Source organism: Hippocampus zosterae, chromosome 17 (assembly GCF_025434085.1).
Source record: "Hippocampus zosterae strain Florida chromosome 17, ASM2543408v3, whole genome shotgun sequence".
Taxonomy (NCBI): Eukaryota; Metazoa; Chordata; class Actinopteri; order Syngnathiformes; family Syngnathidae; genus Hippocampus; species Hippocampus zosterae.
In genome coordinates, this window is record NC_067467.1 from 10,488,287 (window position 1) to 10,503,902 (window position 15,616).

The window sequence follows — 15,616 nt, forward strand, 5'->3', positions numbered from 1 at the left end:
CATTTGGACATGCAAAATGAAGTACTACTTTGCCAAATGCAATTAGAAGTCATTCTTTTCCCAGATCAAAAATACAAAACTCCTACCCTGAATCCTGTAATGACTAAATACAGAGATGTTATCCACAATGGAGCATAAACTGGTACATTTTCCTCTCTACAGACATGAAGAACAAAACAGCACACTGGTCTTTATTTATTTCTTGTCAGTTGTGACAGGAAGGCAAATGTTACTTTTACATAATGAGACTTTCTATTACTATTATGCTCACTGTGTCTTTAAATGAAACTGCTCCGCCGCACTAAAAAGTCTGGGGACCACTGTGCTGTGCTGAGAAAAAACATCAATGGTGTCATCGATAAATCGACTTCGGCTGGACTTTAAGTCTTCATCCCCGAGCGAGTGCAAACTCTTCTCATTTCAAATTGATTTCTTCCATCCGGCAGACTTGAAAGAAGCCTATGATTTTTTTTTTTTCCTTTTCACCCTCTCTCGGGGGGATGCCGATGGATGTAAAACGCATGTCGGCTTGGCCTGTAGGTGGAGAGGAGTAACACATCTGAGACAGTGGTCAGGAAATGACAGCTGACAGCTTCCAGTCACATTGGCAAAACCGTGATTATGGAAATTGTTCCTGTGTCAAGACTGGACACAAAAGGGACAACACGTTACCCACCAATAAATAATTATATACTGCACAAAAAAATAAAGGGAACACTTAACTCATTCAGTACCAGCCAATTCTGGACCAAGTCTAAAAAGCCGTTTAAAAATGAATTCAGCAGCACAATGTAACTCTTAGTGTTCCCTTGAATATTTTGGAACAGTTTAGTTTCACACAATCAGAAGCCAAATAATTGAAATGGTGGCTAAATGTACAAGGTAATCAAAATAAAAAAAATAAATAAATTAAAATGAACATTTCCAAAACAATTCGTCACACACTGTCATGGTACAAAAAAAAAAAAAAAAACACGTAATTAAACTGGTACGAAAATTGCACCAAAAGGTCCCGGACAATCAAGGGCAAAATAAATACCATCATAAAAATCCTAATCAAAACAACTCGTCCTACTCAGTCAGTGGCCAATAATGAATATAATTAAATGATAACTAAATACATAAGATTAAAATTGTCATTAGACAGCAGTACAGCCAAGCGAAACAGACAATAGAAATAGATTGTTGGGAATAAATAAAAACCATTTCAAAAAGGAAAGGTCCACATTCAAATTTTAAAGTTAGCTCAAGTGTAGCATATGGGCTGTGAATGTTTTTTTTTTGTTCATTTGTTTTCTTCCACATAATGAATTAGCGTGTGGACGTTGTTTCCACCACAAGCCAATTATACACCAAAGCAATTTACCAAGTGACCTTTCCCACCTGCTACAAGAACAAGCAAAGCCGGTGGTCCGTGCTGCAATAGCGCACAGGTAACAACCTTCCTTTCAGTGACATGGCAACATATTTGTTATCATCTCGTCGACTCTCTTCACGTGCTTGCGAAGTCAAATTTTGCCGGGTATTTGTCAGAAGCAGCAAATGAGCCCCCCCGACGACGCAATGTGCGAATTCCTGGGAATGAAACGTGACAGTGAGTAGATTCGAGACATGTCGCATCTATCACTCCACAGGTAAAGGTCTCATGAAAGATTAAGGCTAGCCCCTTGCATACATTTCCTCGAAAGCTGCGGCCAACAGAGCGCAAAGTCTCTGGAGATTTCATCCTTTTTTTGCCGCTTTCTGCCTTCAACAAAGGTTTTCTTCCTTGACTCCAGTGTGTGGGCAAGAGAGTTTGACGAGCGGGGTGGGGGGGACAAATATGTTTTTTTTTTGGAGAAGGCGCATTAAGTGACTGTCTAAGTGGATATGATCAAGCTGAATATTGTTGCTGTGGGGCAAAAGTGTCTGTTGCTATTTTATTGGACATTGCTCTCATATGGACCGATATCAACATCAAGACAGCAAAACACAACAAAGTCACAATCAGACACTAGTTTGATACATGAAAAAAAGCGCTACTTTATTACGCTTGCATCGATTAAAACGGTTCAGGTCAGCGGAGGGACGGGCGTGGAATTAGCCGAGCGGAATGGATGCCGATTGCCACGGAGGACGAGTGTTGCCTCTTTCTTTGGCTGCCATCAATGAGTCCCATTGATTGGAGAAAGTCTTTCGAGAAGAGAAAAGGTGGAGGGTGTGGAGGTGGGCCATGGCAACCATTCATTACTTATCTCATAGGAAATGCCGCGGTTTCATTTATGAAATGTTCTAATACCTGAACAAAGAATTTTTTTTTCTTTTGAAAAATATTTTTGTTGTTGTTTTTGAAAGTTTTTTTTTTTAGCTAAAGCAACGGAAACTATTGCGCGATACATATTGTCATGTCTGTGTGTGCCTTGAAGAGGCGGGGTCTGTCTGCGTGAGTGTCTGGACATGAGCGGTGGCAGGCAGCAGCTCCTACTCTTAGGATTTCATTCATTCGTTCATTTTCCGATCCACTTTCTTCTCACAAGAGTTGCAGGAGCCTATTCCAGCTGTCTTCGGGCAGTAGCCGGGGGACACTCTGAACCAGTTGACAGCCAATCGCAGGGCACACAGACACGAACAGCCACCCGCGCTCACACTCACACCTACGGACAATTTAGAGTGTTCCATTAACTTCCCATGCATGTTTTTGGAATGTGGGAGGAAACATGCAAACTCCACACAGGGAGGCCGGAGCTGGAATTGAACCCGGTACCTCTGCACTGTGAGGTCGATGCGCTAACCACTGGATCACTGGGCCGCCATACTATTAGGATTGCATCCTCACTTTTTCGCAATTTTTTTTATCCTTGCTTTTTTTCCCTCGTACTCTGACTTGAATCTCAAAAAAACATTCGTTATTTTCTCCTCACATTGCCACGTTATTCTAGTGATTTTAAAATGATGATTTCGTTCCCTAACATGACAACTAGTTTCTCATCAAATTACATTTTTCTTTTCGCGTATTATAAAATTATTGCTCTTATTTCTACAATTTCTACTATTGCGCATATGGTAACCGCACATTTTCAAATTCTGTTTATATATCAGCAGTTTCGAAAAAATCTCCCTCTCGAAGTGTGAGCAGGTGTGAAGCTAATCTAAGGTGTCGGGCTCGGCGTCCATGCAGGTCTCCCAGGGGTTTCTGGGCATGTGGGGCATGGAGATGAGGAGGAGGGCCACGCCGCTAAAGATGAGGAGGGTAAAGGAGGCGCAGGCGCACGTGAAGGACCACGAATAGTAGTACTCGATCCAGATGGTCTCATCGCTGTCGATCATCCTCCTGACCGACTGACGCATGACTTCCACCGAGATGATGATGCACAGGCCTGCGGGCAAGATCAGGTCAAGTTGTCAGCTTTCTCTGCTTTCCTCTAGTGTCTTTTCGGATGACTTTTACTCCCGACATCTGGAAACAGATATCTGTACTTTACTCCTTTGTTGCTTTTATTTTCTTGCGGTGTAAAAAGGACGTCAAATCTGAACACGCGCGTACAAGTACGGTGTGTTATTATTTTAATTTTTTTACGCCTAGCAAAAAAGCTAATTTAGCTTTTTAGGATTTTAGCAAAAAAGCGAATGAAGTCAAATTTGCGCACACTCAACTTGGTCACTTCCCCCCACCGCAAACGATTCACCATTCAAAAAGCAAAAATGAAGCGAGCTGCACCTGCGAAGGCGAAGAACATGCCAGCAGGCCTCAGCAGATAGTCGCGGCCCTTCCCGAAGGAGAAGATGACGCACAATGTTCCCAGGATCATGAAGAAGAGGCTGAAAATGGCGATGGCCGCCGCTGAGATGTTGTACTCTGGCAACAAAAAAACAATGACAAGTCCTTGCGGCGGCTCGGCCACTGAATGTGGCTCGCATAATAGATTTATGCCACGCTTAATTAGCCTACACCTGAAAACAAGCGCCACTTCTGCAAAGCGGGCGTAATTATCTTTGTGTGACACATTTGAAACAACTACATGGTCACATTAAAACACACACACACAATGCGTGCGAGGAAATATTTCTTGGAGCCCTTTTAATACAGACATATGTACAGTGCCATGAAAAAGTCTTGGCCCCCTTGCTGAATTCTGTGTTCTTTGCTTATTTAATACAAGATTTCCGTTCATCAAACCAATTTTAATATCACGCAGAGACAACCCAAGGAAATATAAAATGCAGTTATTAGATGCTTATTTTAATTTATTGACACACACACACACACACACACACACACACACACACACACACACACACACACACACACACACACACACACACACACACACACACACACACACACACACAATCCAAACCTACCTGTCCCTATGTGGAGAAAGTAATTTCCCCCAGAGCCTAATAATGGGTTGTGCCACCCTGAGCAGCAATAATTGAAATCTAGCATTTGCGATAATTGGTGATGAGTCTTTCACATCACTGTGGAATAATTTTGGCCCACACTTCTTTGCAGAATTGCTTCAACTCTGCCATATTTTGGAGGGTTTTCTAGCATGAACTGCCCGTTTAAGGCCATGCCAAGGATCTCAATAGTGCGTGTGCGTGTGTGTGTGTGTGTGTGTGTGCGTGTGTGTGTGTGTGCATGTGTGTGTGTGTGCATGTGAGTAACTGGCATCTTCCTTTGTAGTGAGAGCTTTCTAGCTGTGTATGAGAGCATTTCACTAGTCTCCGTTAGCGTGAAATAAGATCAGCATCATCAATATATATGTGTGAGAGAGACTTCCCAGGTGTATGTGACCACAAAGAAAAAAATCAATTATGTGTGTGGGAGAGCATTGTGTATGAGCACAACAGAAATTTCAGTGTGTGAGATTAATTCTGTATCACGCATGAGAATGTTTTTAACTGTCAGCGTATCGTGAATGAGACCATTTCATTCGTGAACAAAAATGCACTTGTGTGAATGAGAGCATTTATGTGTCAGCACTGCAAACTAAAACAACAAACCGATTCTGTAATCGAAACAAATATCCTACATCCTTTCGGCGCTCTTCTTTTGGATCTCCATGTGCAGGTGTACCTAATGTTGTGGCCTTTGAGTCTTGCAGTAAATTAAAGGGTGAATAGAAGTCTAGCCAGAGGCGACGAGGATATTACTGCAGGGATGTGCAGCATCACTTTCATTTTAATATTTCTCATCCAGATGCCTGTATTTGCTAATGTGCTCTTGCAAATATTTACAAGGAATACAGATACTCTCTCTCTCTGTCTATATATATATATATATATATATATATATATATATATATATCCTTCCGAGCCGCTTTATCCTCACAAGGGTCGCGGGGAATGCTGGAGCCGATCCCAGCCGTCTTTGGGCAGTAGGCGGGGGACACCCTGAACCGGTTGCCAGCCAATCGCAGGGCACACACAGACGAACAACCGTCCACACTCACACTGACACCTAGGGACAATTTAGTGAGCATTCAATCAGCCTGCCATGCATGTTTTTGGAATGTGGGAGGAAACCGGAGTACCCGGAGAAAACCCACGCAGGCACAGGGAGAACATACAGCCTCCACACAGGAAGAGATCGAAGCCACGACCTCTGCACTGTGAGGTTGACGCGCTAAGCAGTCGATATATATCTATACTTATGTATAAATGTATATTTTTAAAAAGGGTGATGATGCAACTTTTACCCTTCTGGGTCTTGACTTCAAAAACCTCGGCTTCTTCTCCTGATGTGAAGTGTTTGAAGTAGGAGCAGTTCTTGGCTGCAAAGACAAAGACGTGGTAAAAGGCTGTATCGCACAAGCAAAAACGGAACTTCTCAAAAAGCTATAAAGACATTTTTTAAATCGGCGTCAAAATACATTTAGGGACGAAATGTAAATCTCAGACTCAAATTTGCTGCTGACTAACATTTTATGAACTCTATTTTTTGTAGTTCTATACTTTTTGTTTTCATGTGCGTGTATCTTGTATGCTCCATTTTGTAGTACAGTGTTTCAATGCAAGCGGTTCATCATTAAGCTCATGATCAGCCACCTTTAAAACACTGCCAAGCTGACAACTCGTTTTTTTGATAAGTCCTGCCTTGCTCACTTCTGATGTACCAAGTGCTTTAATTCTCTCTACGTTCCTTGTTCTCATTCCATAGTCGGTTTTGTCTCATTCTGAGTTCTTCCTTGATCCTTGTCAGTGTTTATTGTTAAGTGCTATACGCCGCGTCGTCATTTTTTTCCCATTGCCGTTTGCAAGCGCTTTTGGTTTATTACATTTTCTCTTAGTTCATTGTTACCAGTGTCATTGTTTGTACTTTGTCAGTTTTGCTTTGTACTTTAATAACGTCCTTGGATCTATCTTGGTCTATTGGTGGACAATATTAGTGTGCATGTGTGCGTTTGTGTGTATACACCAGGCAACAGAGGAGCCGTTTGTTACTCCGGATGAGAAAGAATCACTAAAGAGGTTGCCTAGCAACAGGCTGCTGCCGGTCCTAGCTGGTCCAATTCATCCACATGTTGTAGCATAGCAAGGGGACTGTGGGCATGCGTTTGTGTACGCGCGAGCATTTTACAGAAACCAAATCATCTATGAGATAGTGCAACAGCTGTATGAAAAGTCTGCCTTTACAAAGATAACGCTGCTCAGTTTTTACTGAGCTGCAGTGCTTTCAGTCCATTTTTGTCAATGTTAGATTTATTCATTTATTTTTTGTCCGGGGTAAAAATAAAAAAAATGCCCCCGGACAGGCTAGACTTTGTTTTGGTCTTTTCACAGTTGCACACAGTTTAAAATCAGTGTTTTGCACCGTTGTGGGTGTGAGCACAGCTGCATTCTAATTCCCTTTGAAACATAGCACCGTGTGATGCTTTTTGAAAAAAAAAATCATTTTTAGGTATGATAAGACTGTTCGATGCGCGTTGCTGTCATATTTCCGAAAGATATACGGTAACGTCCAACACACATATCTGCGGAGCTCAAAATATGTCTGCTTTCACTTTAATAAATCCCATTTAATCCCACCGGTCACATTTGTGAAGGACAACAATGATTTAATTTACAGGGCTCTAAAAATGTTGTATGACTGATTACTTAAAAGGGCTACCAATGACACCTGATTTTGACTTTTAAATGTCTGGAATAAATTTGGGCTAAAATGGGTTCATCGAATTCACAAAAATCATACGACATTGCACGCGCCAATACAAATGAAAGGTAATAGCCGAATCGTCAGGGGCGCCTGGTGCTTGTCAAAGAAAAAAAAAAAGGTTACAATACACTATTAATTTCACCAAACCACTTCCCATCATTGTTGTGTATATTTTAGCTGGGGTGCGTGCTGCGGAGAATGATAGCGTGGGGACGTCATGCCGCATTGCTCTGGATGTGTCCCAGGTAAGACAAGCATCCTGCTCTCCCCCAATAGTCGCGGCCATTTGAATAATAAAACTCAGTGTTACGGCAGATGGGCTACGCTGTTGTTATGAACACGTTGTTGGGGATAACCTGGCTGATTTTGGGGCGAGGTTTATGGTCGCTGGGTGACAATTTCAGCCGCTGTCCGTCGACGGATTGAGCTTACGTTGCTAACGTCAATTAGCGTGGAACCGATTTAGATTGCTTAAGATGCCGCGAGAGGAGAGGCAGCGAGACCGTTGACTAAAATACCAGTCTGATGTCATTGTATGCACACAGGTCGGAAAATCAAATCATCGTGAGACCCAAATTGACTCCAGCGGAGTCAATACTGAGAAACGCCCCCAGCCTTCCCAATTGGTTATACTGGGATACGCGCAGCATGCCGCAGAGGAACCAAACCAACCAGTATGTCATCATAAGTGAAAGTAGACCATTTATTTTTCATAAAGAAAGCGCCGCGAGCGCAGCTGCGCCGTCGACGAATACGTAGCCCTGCGTCTTCTGTCAGCCCAATCCGCCCCGGGGGCTCACAAGTAGTCATTAATAATGCCGGCCCATATAACGTCAACTTTATTAGCAATGGAACTGTTTCTTTAATGTGTGAACAAATCATATGGGAAAGACTCCATTATGACCACGCTCGCTGACTTTGCCAATAATGCAATAAAGGTTGCGAGATTGCATCACTACGTCATCTTCGTGCCGACGCGCACTTGTCATCGAGCGTGTCTGTCCCATATGAAACGTGGCGTTCATTAAACGTACGCCACAGTCGTTTAACGAGCCACGGTGGAACCGATTGGATGATCTTCGGTCCCATCATTGACCTTGCAGTCCGACTAATTGAGACATTTTAGTTGCGGGGGGAGAGTAAAGGACTGTAAAAGGTGTCGTTTTTCCACACCTGTCATTCCAAGTGAGTTTTGTTGTTGCAGTCTGTTATCCGCCTCAGTGTCGTCAGCCGCCTTTGGTGTGCCGTGACCGCTTAATTCAATGTGAACGAGAGATCAAAGATAAACTGGGACACAATGGCGCCTTCAGAGACTTTATTCAGATCCTGCGGGTGCCTGCGGTCACATGTGTGGCCATATAAAAAAATGCCTCTGGAAGTTCTTTGCTGCATTCTATTCGTGTTAGACAGTGACCTGACCCAAAGCAAAAAATGGGGCGAAAACAGTGTCCTTTCTTTGCATTGCATTCAATTCATTGAAAGGGCTTTTCAAGGACAAACGGTTACTACAGTGGACAGCTTATCACGTTATCAGGTTACAAGGTGCACGAAAGGGTTAATTGTCATGACTGCGGGAGCTGGATTGGTGTGACGCTTTGAGGAAGCCTTGGCGACAAAGCACAGATCGAGGAGTGGCTGACAATGGGGGTCAACCTAAGCCCTTTAACTCCGCCCTCAAACGACTCCCAATGACCCAAAATGCGCTCCAGAAATGATTCCGGGTGAACGTTTTAGACGGTTGGCTACACCCCGTGAAAGTCCCGTTCATTCCGAGTCACCCACGTGGACACTAGAAATGTGGGTGATCCACACCAGAGTGATAGGTCAAAATAATCCTATGAAAGAAACGGTGGTGCGTACTGGCTAGGCATTTCGGTGCTTTGACAGCAAATTGTGCCTCCATTGTTATCCAGTAAGACTGTGCGGAGACCTTCAAAATGAACATACGAGACCCACTAAAAGCTCCCCCTGGACATTTGAATATCCTTCACTTTACTTCCTCATCCCCAGCACACAAATCCATGGCGCCGTCAATGCTTCCCACTCCCCACCACCCCCCAACTTGGGTCTCCCAGGTGTGCTTTTAAATGGTGAGATGGAGCGCTAAGGCACACTTTATTAAGATGCGTCCTGATGTCGAGGAGCAGCAGGCGGCAGACTTAAGTCCATGAAAAAAAACTGAAGACTGCAGCGGCCAGACATGCACACACCCAGTTAAAGGCAAGACAAAGCAACCCAAAGCTTCCGCCAAATAAGATAAGATAAGATATCCTTTATTCGTCCCACACTGGGGAAATCGAGCATCTGTTGATGCTGAGTTTGAGTTTGGCCCTCTGGGCAGATTTTCCCTGGCATTGTGCGATTGCCTGCTCGAGTCGTTGTGTCTTTTTAAACACTGATTACCTGTCAGTGTCATGCGTTTGAAATCAACTGTCAATGTGTCAATCAAGTCCTGCCACGAAGACCTGAAAAGTGGATGCTACTTGATGTAACTCCATCAACTCTCTTATGCATCCGCATCCATACATGTTTGAGCTACCAGAGTCTGATTCTAAGTCGGAAGAAACAAACCCACCTGAGAATCAACCTGGTTCCTCCCATTTACAACAATCTATACTTCTGCCCAAGTACAGAGTACATTTGTCATCTTAATCGATTTCCGGCGTCGAAAGGAGATGCTAATTTCAAGGTGGACTTTCATTTTCTGTTCTTGGTCCGGTTTGACCTTCAAGCTGTAGACATGAAAAGCTCGTTTCCACCTTTTCTTGCATTGACATCCTCAGCTCAAGACGACCTCCGTTCATTTATTTTCTACGGTTGCTCTGTCACACTACCGGTCTATATCGAGGAGCAAATTGCGGGCCCGCACAGGATGGACCTAGCTAAATTCTTTTGGGTCATCCTACCTCCGGGTAAGCCGATGGGGCCGCAGCCTTTGCCCTGTGGGTCCTCCTCCACCATGAAGATATTTTTCTTGCATAGCCTCCAGAGACCAAAATGAGCGGCCTGGCAGGTGGCGTTGAGCTTGTCCACGCGGGGGCTTAGGACAGCCCAGTGATCCGTCACCACGGCGGCAAGCATGGCCGACATGCCCACCACGATCACCACCGACGTGATCTTCACCTTAGTGGCCTGCTCCTCGAACATACTGAACATACAAGTCGCCGGTTGGCTCCGGTGGTTCTTCTTGCTTGTCGTCCTCCGGTCCCGTTCCTCGAATGGACTTCGTCTTACTCGCCCTCTGCCTCGTGCCTGTCGCTTCGTACAAGGAAAAAAAAACGGGGGGGACCTGAAACCGGCGTCCTACTTTCTACCTCTCCACTCTTGCTCTCCCACACCGCTTTCTATTCGGTGAGTGGAAGCCGTGCACTAAATGAAGACGTACTTTTGGCACCTACTATAGGTGCAATCGAAAGTCAACTTCAGGTCATTTTTGTGCCCCCCCCCCATTCCTCTCCTCCATTTTAACACATCAAGGGCCTCAAAAACAATGTTGTCATCTATGTAGAACATTTTCATATTCTTAGCGGCTACGAAAACTAATTTGCGTGTCAGGGGAACCCCAGAGGGGATATTTCCTTTATTAGTTGTCAGATGAGCTGATCCACTTACTCAGCCAATCAGGAGACAGCCAAGAGGGTCCCACTCAATGGCACGAGATGATCCACATTCAGAGCCATGTTAAAAACAACCAGACAAAAAAGAAACAACGCATTTTTATAATCCTGCGTAGAAGTCCAGTGGAAAGCTGGTCTAACCAAGACGATTAATTTTTGGGTTTGTTCTGATGTGACTGACAAAAACGATACATCATTCACAAATGTAACCCCTTCATGCACCAATAATGATAACCTGTAACCTGATAACATGCTTGGCTATCAACTGTAGTGACCACTGTCCCTGAAAGGGTGAAGCTAAGCCCAAAGAGGTTATGATTTGGAATCCAGCTACCATTTTCTGGAAAACGACATCTCGAATGTACAGCAACACAGCAGCTGATGAATCAACTCCACAACTGCTTTTCAGTTTTTGTCGTTGTTGCTTTTTGTGTGTGTGTGTGTGTGTGTGTAGAAGGGCACAAACAGGGGCAAACTTACCATTAGGCGAACAAAACACATGCTTTCTATTCATGTATTGTCAAATGTCACTCACTGTTGCGCCCATGAGGCAACAAAAGGTGCCATCGCCATCTAGAGAATGGTAATCGACGCTTTTCTGTAAACTGCTTGGCATTATTTATTGCTGTGACAGTAACAAATTGTGATCTCGCAAAATAACTGTAGTCAGATTACTTTACTGAGTAGTATGTAAGATGAGTCATCACTGTAAAAAAAATATATATATATATTCGAGGAACACATTGGGGACAAAAGCCTCAGAAAATGGATAATTTCTTTTGTTAAAAAAAAATAAAAAGTGTTGAAATTAGAACCACTAGGGTTCTGTCGCTGCTTTTCACAGGACTGCGGCAATGAAACAAAGCAACAAAATGTAATATTCTAATCTCAAAGAAGAGCAGCGCACTCAAGTAAATAATCAATCTCACAGGCACAATGATCCTTTTCGTCACCATGAAAGACTCGAGTGAATGGACATTTCTTTCTTTTTTTTAAATAGTTACTATGCCCCACTTTTGGGAGAACTCTTTTTCAACTCAAATATCACAACTGGGATTTTACACACACACACACACACACACACACACACACACACATTCACACAACGCTCCGTCGTCAGCTGCAGATACATTAGTCATTCTTTGTTGAGGATAAAGAATGTAGTACGCCTGTGAGTGTTATTTGCTACACTGCTCATTGCTTCAAGGTGTTACAACTCGGTGATACTGATGCGATTTGTTCGTCCCATCAATGGCATTTTATATTGTTCCATAGCATAAAGCTAGACAGACATATTGAAAAATACCCTTTTGTGGCTGTTTTAAATACCGTATTTTCCGCACTAAAAGGCGCACCTAAAAGCCTTCCATTTTCTTAAAAGCTCACAGTGCGCCTTAAAATCCAATGCGCCTTGTGGATGGTCAATACAGTAATATTTCGACCCCAAAATGGCTCCTTCCTCGAGACATGCTGACAACGCAGAGTCCAAACTTAAGGCGGTCGGTTACACAGTTGAACACGGAAAGAGAGCAGCGGCAAGAGAGTTAAGGCGAGTCAATGTTATAACTTGCTGCTGGTTAAGTGGACTGTGTCTCTGCTTTGTTAAATAAGTTTTCCTGACATCTGATCGTTCTGTTGGCGTTTCCTTGAGCGTAGCTCCATCTAGTGGATGCATTGTAGATTGCGTCTTATAAAGCAACGGTACACAGTTGCTTATTATTTTTTTTTTTATTGTTTAATGTTTAGTTTGACAGTAAAGGGGGAATGGCATTGAACAGCTTGAAGCCTTTTTTGAAGAACTTGTCACTTTCTGCCAAACGTGTGTTTGTTGTGAAGTGAGTTGAGTTCACCGCCGTTGTAAAGTGCTCTTATCTCAAATTTTTGCTCTCAAGTCAAAGCAAAAATATGTTAACTTTTACTGACACCAGTGCTTTTATTTTTACAATTGGTGCTTCTGCTTCAGTACAACGTGCAAGTACTTGTGGTACCTGCTGCTTTTTACCAATGTTTTGGTCGATGGCCCTCTCTCAGTAGCGGCTGCTGCGAGACCGGCAAGCCTGTTTTCTTCCATTTACACTTGGCAAGCGTAACATGCAGCCAGCCAGCGCTCGTGTATCCCAGCTGTGCTATTTGATTCGGACACGTCACACTATTTTCAAAAGCGAGCGTGCTGTGAAAGTGCTCTCTGTAAACACCATCACTAGCGAAGCCAAGCGGGAAATTGATCATCAGAGATAAATCAGCTGGCTTTTAAGGAGGAGGAAGCAGGCGGCAGAGAGGCGCTTGTTTCATTATCACCTTCCACCTGGATTGCGTTTGTGGTCAAAATGCTTTTGCTCCTTGGAACATCTAAGTGTGTTCTAATGGTGTCTTTTGGCCCCCGTGACCCTGTGAACTTTTTCATTTCAAGCACGGATCAACGTGCAACCACTGCAATGTAAAAAAAATTGTCAGGGTTGGGCAAAGGGAGGCTTGAGGGGTTCCAAATTTGATACCTGCCCCTTTGTAGAAACCATCGTTGTGCAGAAAAATGCAACACCACAGAAGCGTTTTGCTCGTTGAACAGTTTTGGCTCGAACCAAGCAATCTGAGGCTGGAAAAATGCCGATGTCATCAATGGGTCAGAGCTCTGGCCCTTTTCAGAGTGAATTTCAAATCTAATTGGTTCAAGAAACATTCGCATTAAAATATAGTTGAACATTTTTGGGCCGGCAATATTGATTGTGAAAGCCCTTGCGGATTAGATTGGCATGGCAACAAGAGGCTGAAATCATAAACAACTGACATACACGTGTACTTCGCTTATATTATGTAACACAAAAAAAATGTGTTGAGAGTTGATTCATTTTAATGGGGAAAACTGAATTTTGAAAAGAAACTTGCAGGGCAAGGTGTTACTGAATTTGAATTTCGGTTGTAAAAGTGGATGAGTCCTTTTGATCGCGCTGAGGCCCGCAGAAAAGCCCTTCCTGTCCTGAACCAACCACCACAGCTTTTGGCCTTGTGACCCTTTCTAACTCTTGTCATTCTGAGCACGACCGGGAAGCAAAGTCGACATCAACATGGTCTCCAGGCAACAAGGCCACCATGGCGACGCATCCCCGCCAATCAAGTGCAAAAGCGGCCCTGACCACCCCCCACCCCCCCATATGACTGAAGTGACGAGAACGAGCATCCACGATTGGTGCCACTAAACTGCACCATGATTAACTTCAATTATAGCTGCCAGCCACCCTGTGAGGATTTTTAAAATTGTATTTATTTTTTTAAATACGGGGTTGTAAAACATTTTTAATTGGCGGCTAATTTTACCTGTAGCCGAATAGATTGCTCAGCCTTCAGAGGGGATTCATTTGCCAATGACAGGCAACATTTCTCCAGCTAAATTAGGTTAGTGGCCCTGGGGCCACTCCCGATAGATGGATACTCGTCTCTGCAACACGAAGCACGGCGCTTGTTTGTTTTGGCGGCGTCTTCACCCGTTTGACCTGTTTGGCTCCATCAATCTCCTTTGGAGTGGCGAGCGCTGAGTGTTAATGAGCCCCGCGTTCAACAAACATGAAATTCAGTGTGAAGGCGGTGGCAAGATGGGGAAAACACGACACTGCTTTACTCAATAACTCAATGTATAAAAATCCTTCTTTCAAAGGGAAGTTTCATGGCTTTGTATGTACGTACAGTAGCAGTGACGAGCAATGCACCGTTACCAGTGCCGATTGTCGCCGGAGGGACGATCAATGTCTATATACATTCGTCGTCATCTGGATGGCCTTTTTCAAATACGTATGACCCTTGCAATTTGGGGACAATAGGTTTCACACGTACACAAGGGTAGTCTAATACTGCCCATATGTTGGGGGAAGCGCAACATGCACATTTAATCGATTATAGATTTTTGTGTTATAAGGTGCGCCTAAGGTTTGTCTGCATCATGTTTCAGAACCTCCTACAAAGGAATAAAAGTGAAGCCCCTCAAAAAAAAATGCTGTGAAATGCCAGATGGGGATGGTGGCGTACTATAGAGATTGATAACACTGTTTTCGGAAGAAAAAAAAAATAGAAGAACTTGTCAGTAACAGTGGCAACGTAAAATGGCTGCCCTCTGGCTTCAGCCGAGAGGAGCCAAATGTTTGTCCATTCACATATAAATCCGTGCCTGAGATTGATACAAAACGGGTGGATTTTGCTGCTTAATTCATACTCCACAAACACTGTACAGTATTACAGTAATCACAAAGCCGTGTTTAGTTGCGATGTATAGAGCATATTATTGCCAAGATGATTATTCCATAATAAAAGTAAGCTATAAAATTACATCAGCACACATTTGAGCTGTTTTTCCTCCAACTTACATGCTGTACTTAACATAGGCAAACAAGCACGTACTAATTTTAGCAACCTTTGGCATCAACTGTTAACGTGACATTTTTCCGCCAAATGATGCTCACGTACAAGTGTTTTTTTTTTCCACATTTATTTCTTTAAATTTCATTTGTAAACAGTAAGCCACACCTTTACAACCCCACCCCCGCCCCCTCCCTCCCACACATTGTAATAATAAAGAATATACTCATGGCTTTCTCTGACTTGAGATCAGCGGAATAGACAAATTTCAATTTCTATCAAACACGATCATTACAATCAAATATAAAATAAATATAAATATATTAACATGAGGAAATCAAACGATGCCCTGGTCTTATATTTTTTTAAAGTCTTTGTAGGGCGCTAAAATACACACAGTTCCAACTCCAAAATACAAATTTGCGTATATGTTATTTTTAGAATCTTCAGTTGTCGTATAGGTAACAGTTTTCAAATAATACTTTTTTTTTCTCAAAAATGTGGTTCTATGGCTTCA

The 15,616-nt window shown here is 43.2% G+C and overlaps 1 protein-coding gene and 1 long non-coding RNA gene across 2 annotated transcripts in view; one reads left to right on the forward strand and one right to left on the reverse strand.

Moving 5' to 3' along the window:
* LOC127589136 (uncharacterized) overlaps nt 1–3,363 on the forward strand; it is a 48,315-nt gene extending 44,952 nt beyond the window's left edge. Inside the window, exon 3 of the long non-coding RNA XR_007959293.1 lies at nt 3,158–3,363. This is a non-coding gene — a long non-coding RNA (uncharacterized LOC127589136). The remainder of the gene's footprint in view (nt 1–3,157) is intronic.
* cacng1b (calcium channel, voltage-dependent, gamma subunit 1b) lies at nt 1,998–10,630 on the reverse strand. The gene is made up of 4 exons (XM_052048173.1): nt 10,045–10,630; nt 5,682–5,756; nt 3,698–3,835; nt 1,998–3,356 (listed from the first exon to the last, which is right to left on the reverse strand). Exons 1-4 carry the CDS (start codon nt 10,292–10,294, stop codon nt 3,124–3,126), a joined length of 696 nt encoding a protein of 231 aa, XP_051904133.1. The 5' UTR covers nt 10,295–10,630; the 3' UTR covers nt 1,998–3,123.
* Between the last annotated feature and the right edge of the window lie 4,986 nt (nt 10,631–15,616).

Bases quoted from the DNA above. Each gene is read 5' to 3' on its own strand.
- cacng1b (XM_052048173.1), bottom strand. From the start codon at position 10,294: ATGTTCAGTATGTTCGAGGAGCAGGCCACTAAGGTGAAGATCACGTCG. The intron at 5,757-10,044 runs GTAGGATGACCC...TTGTCTTTGCAG, and splicing joins CCCCATCGGCTTACCCGGAG to CCAAGAACTGCTCCTACTTC. The intron at 3,836-5,681 runs GTAAAAGTTGCA...TTTTGTTGCCAG, and splicing joins TGAAGTCAAGACCCAGAAGG to AGTACAACATCTCAGCGGCG.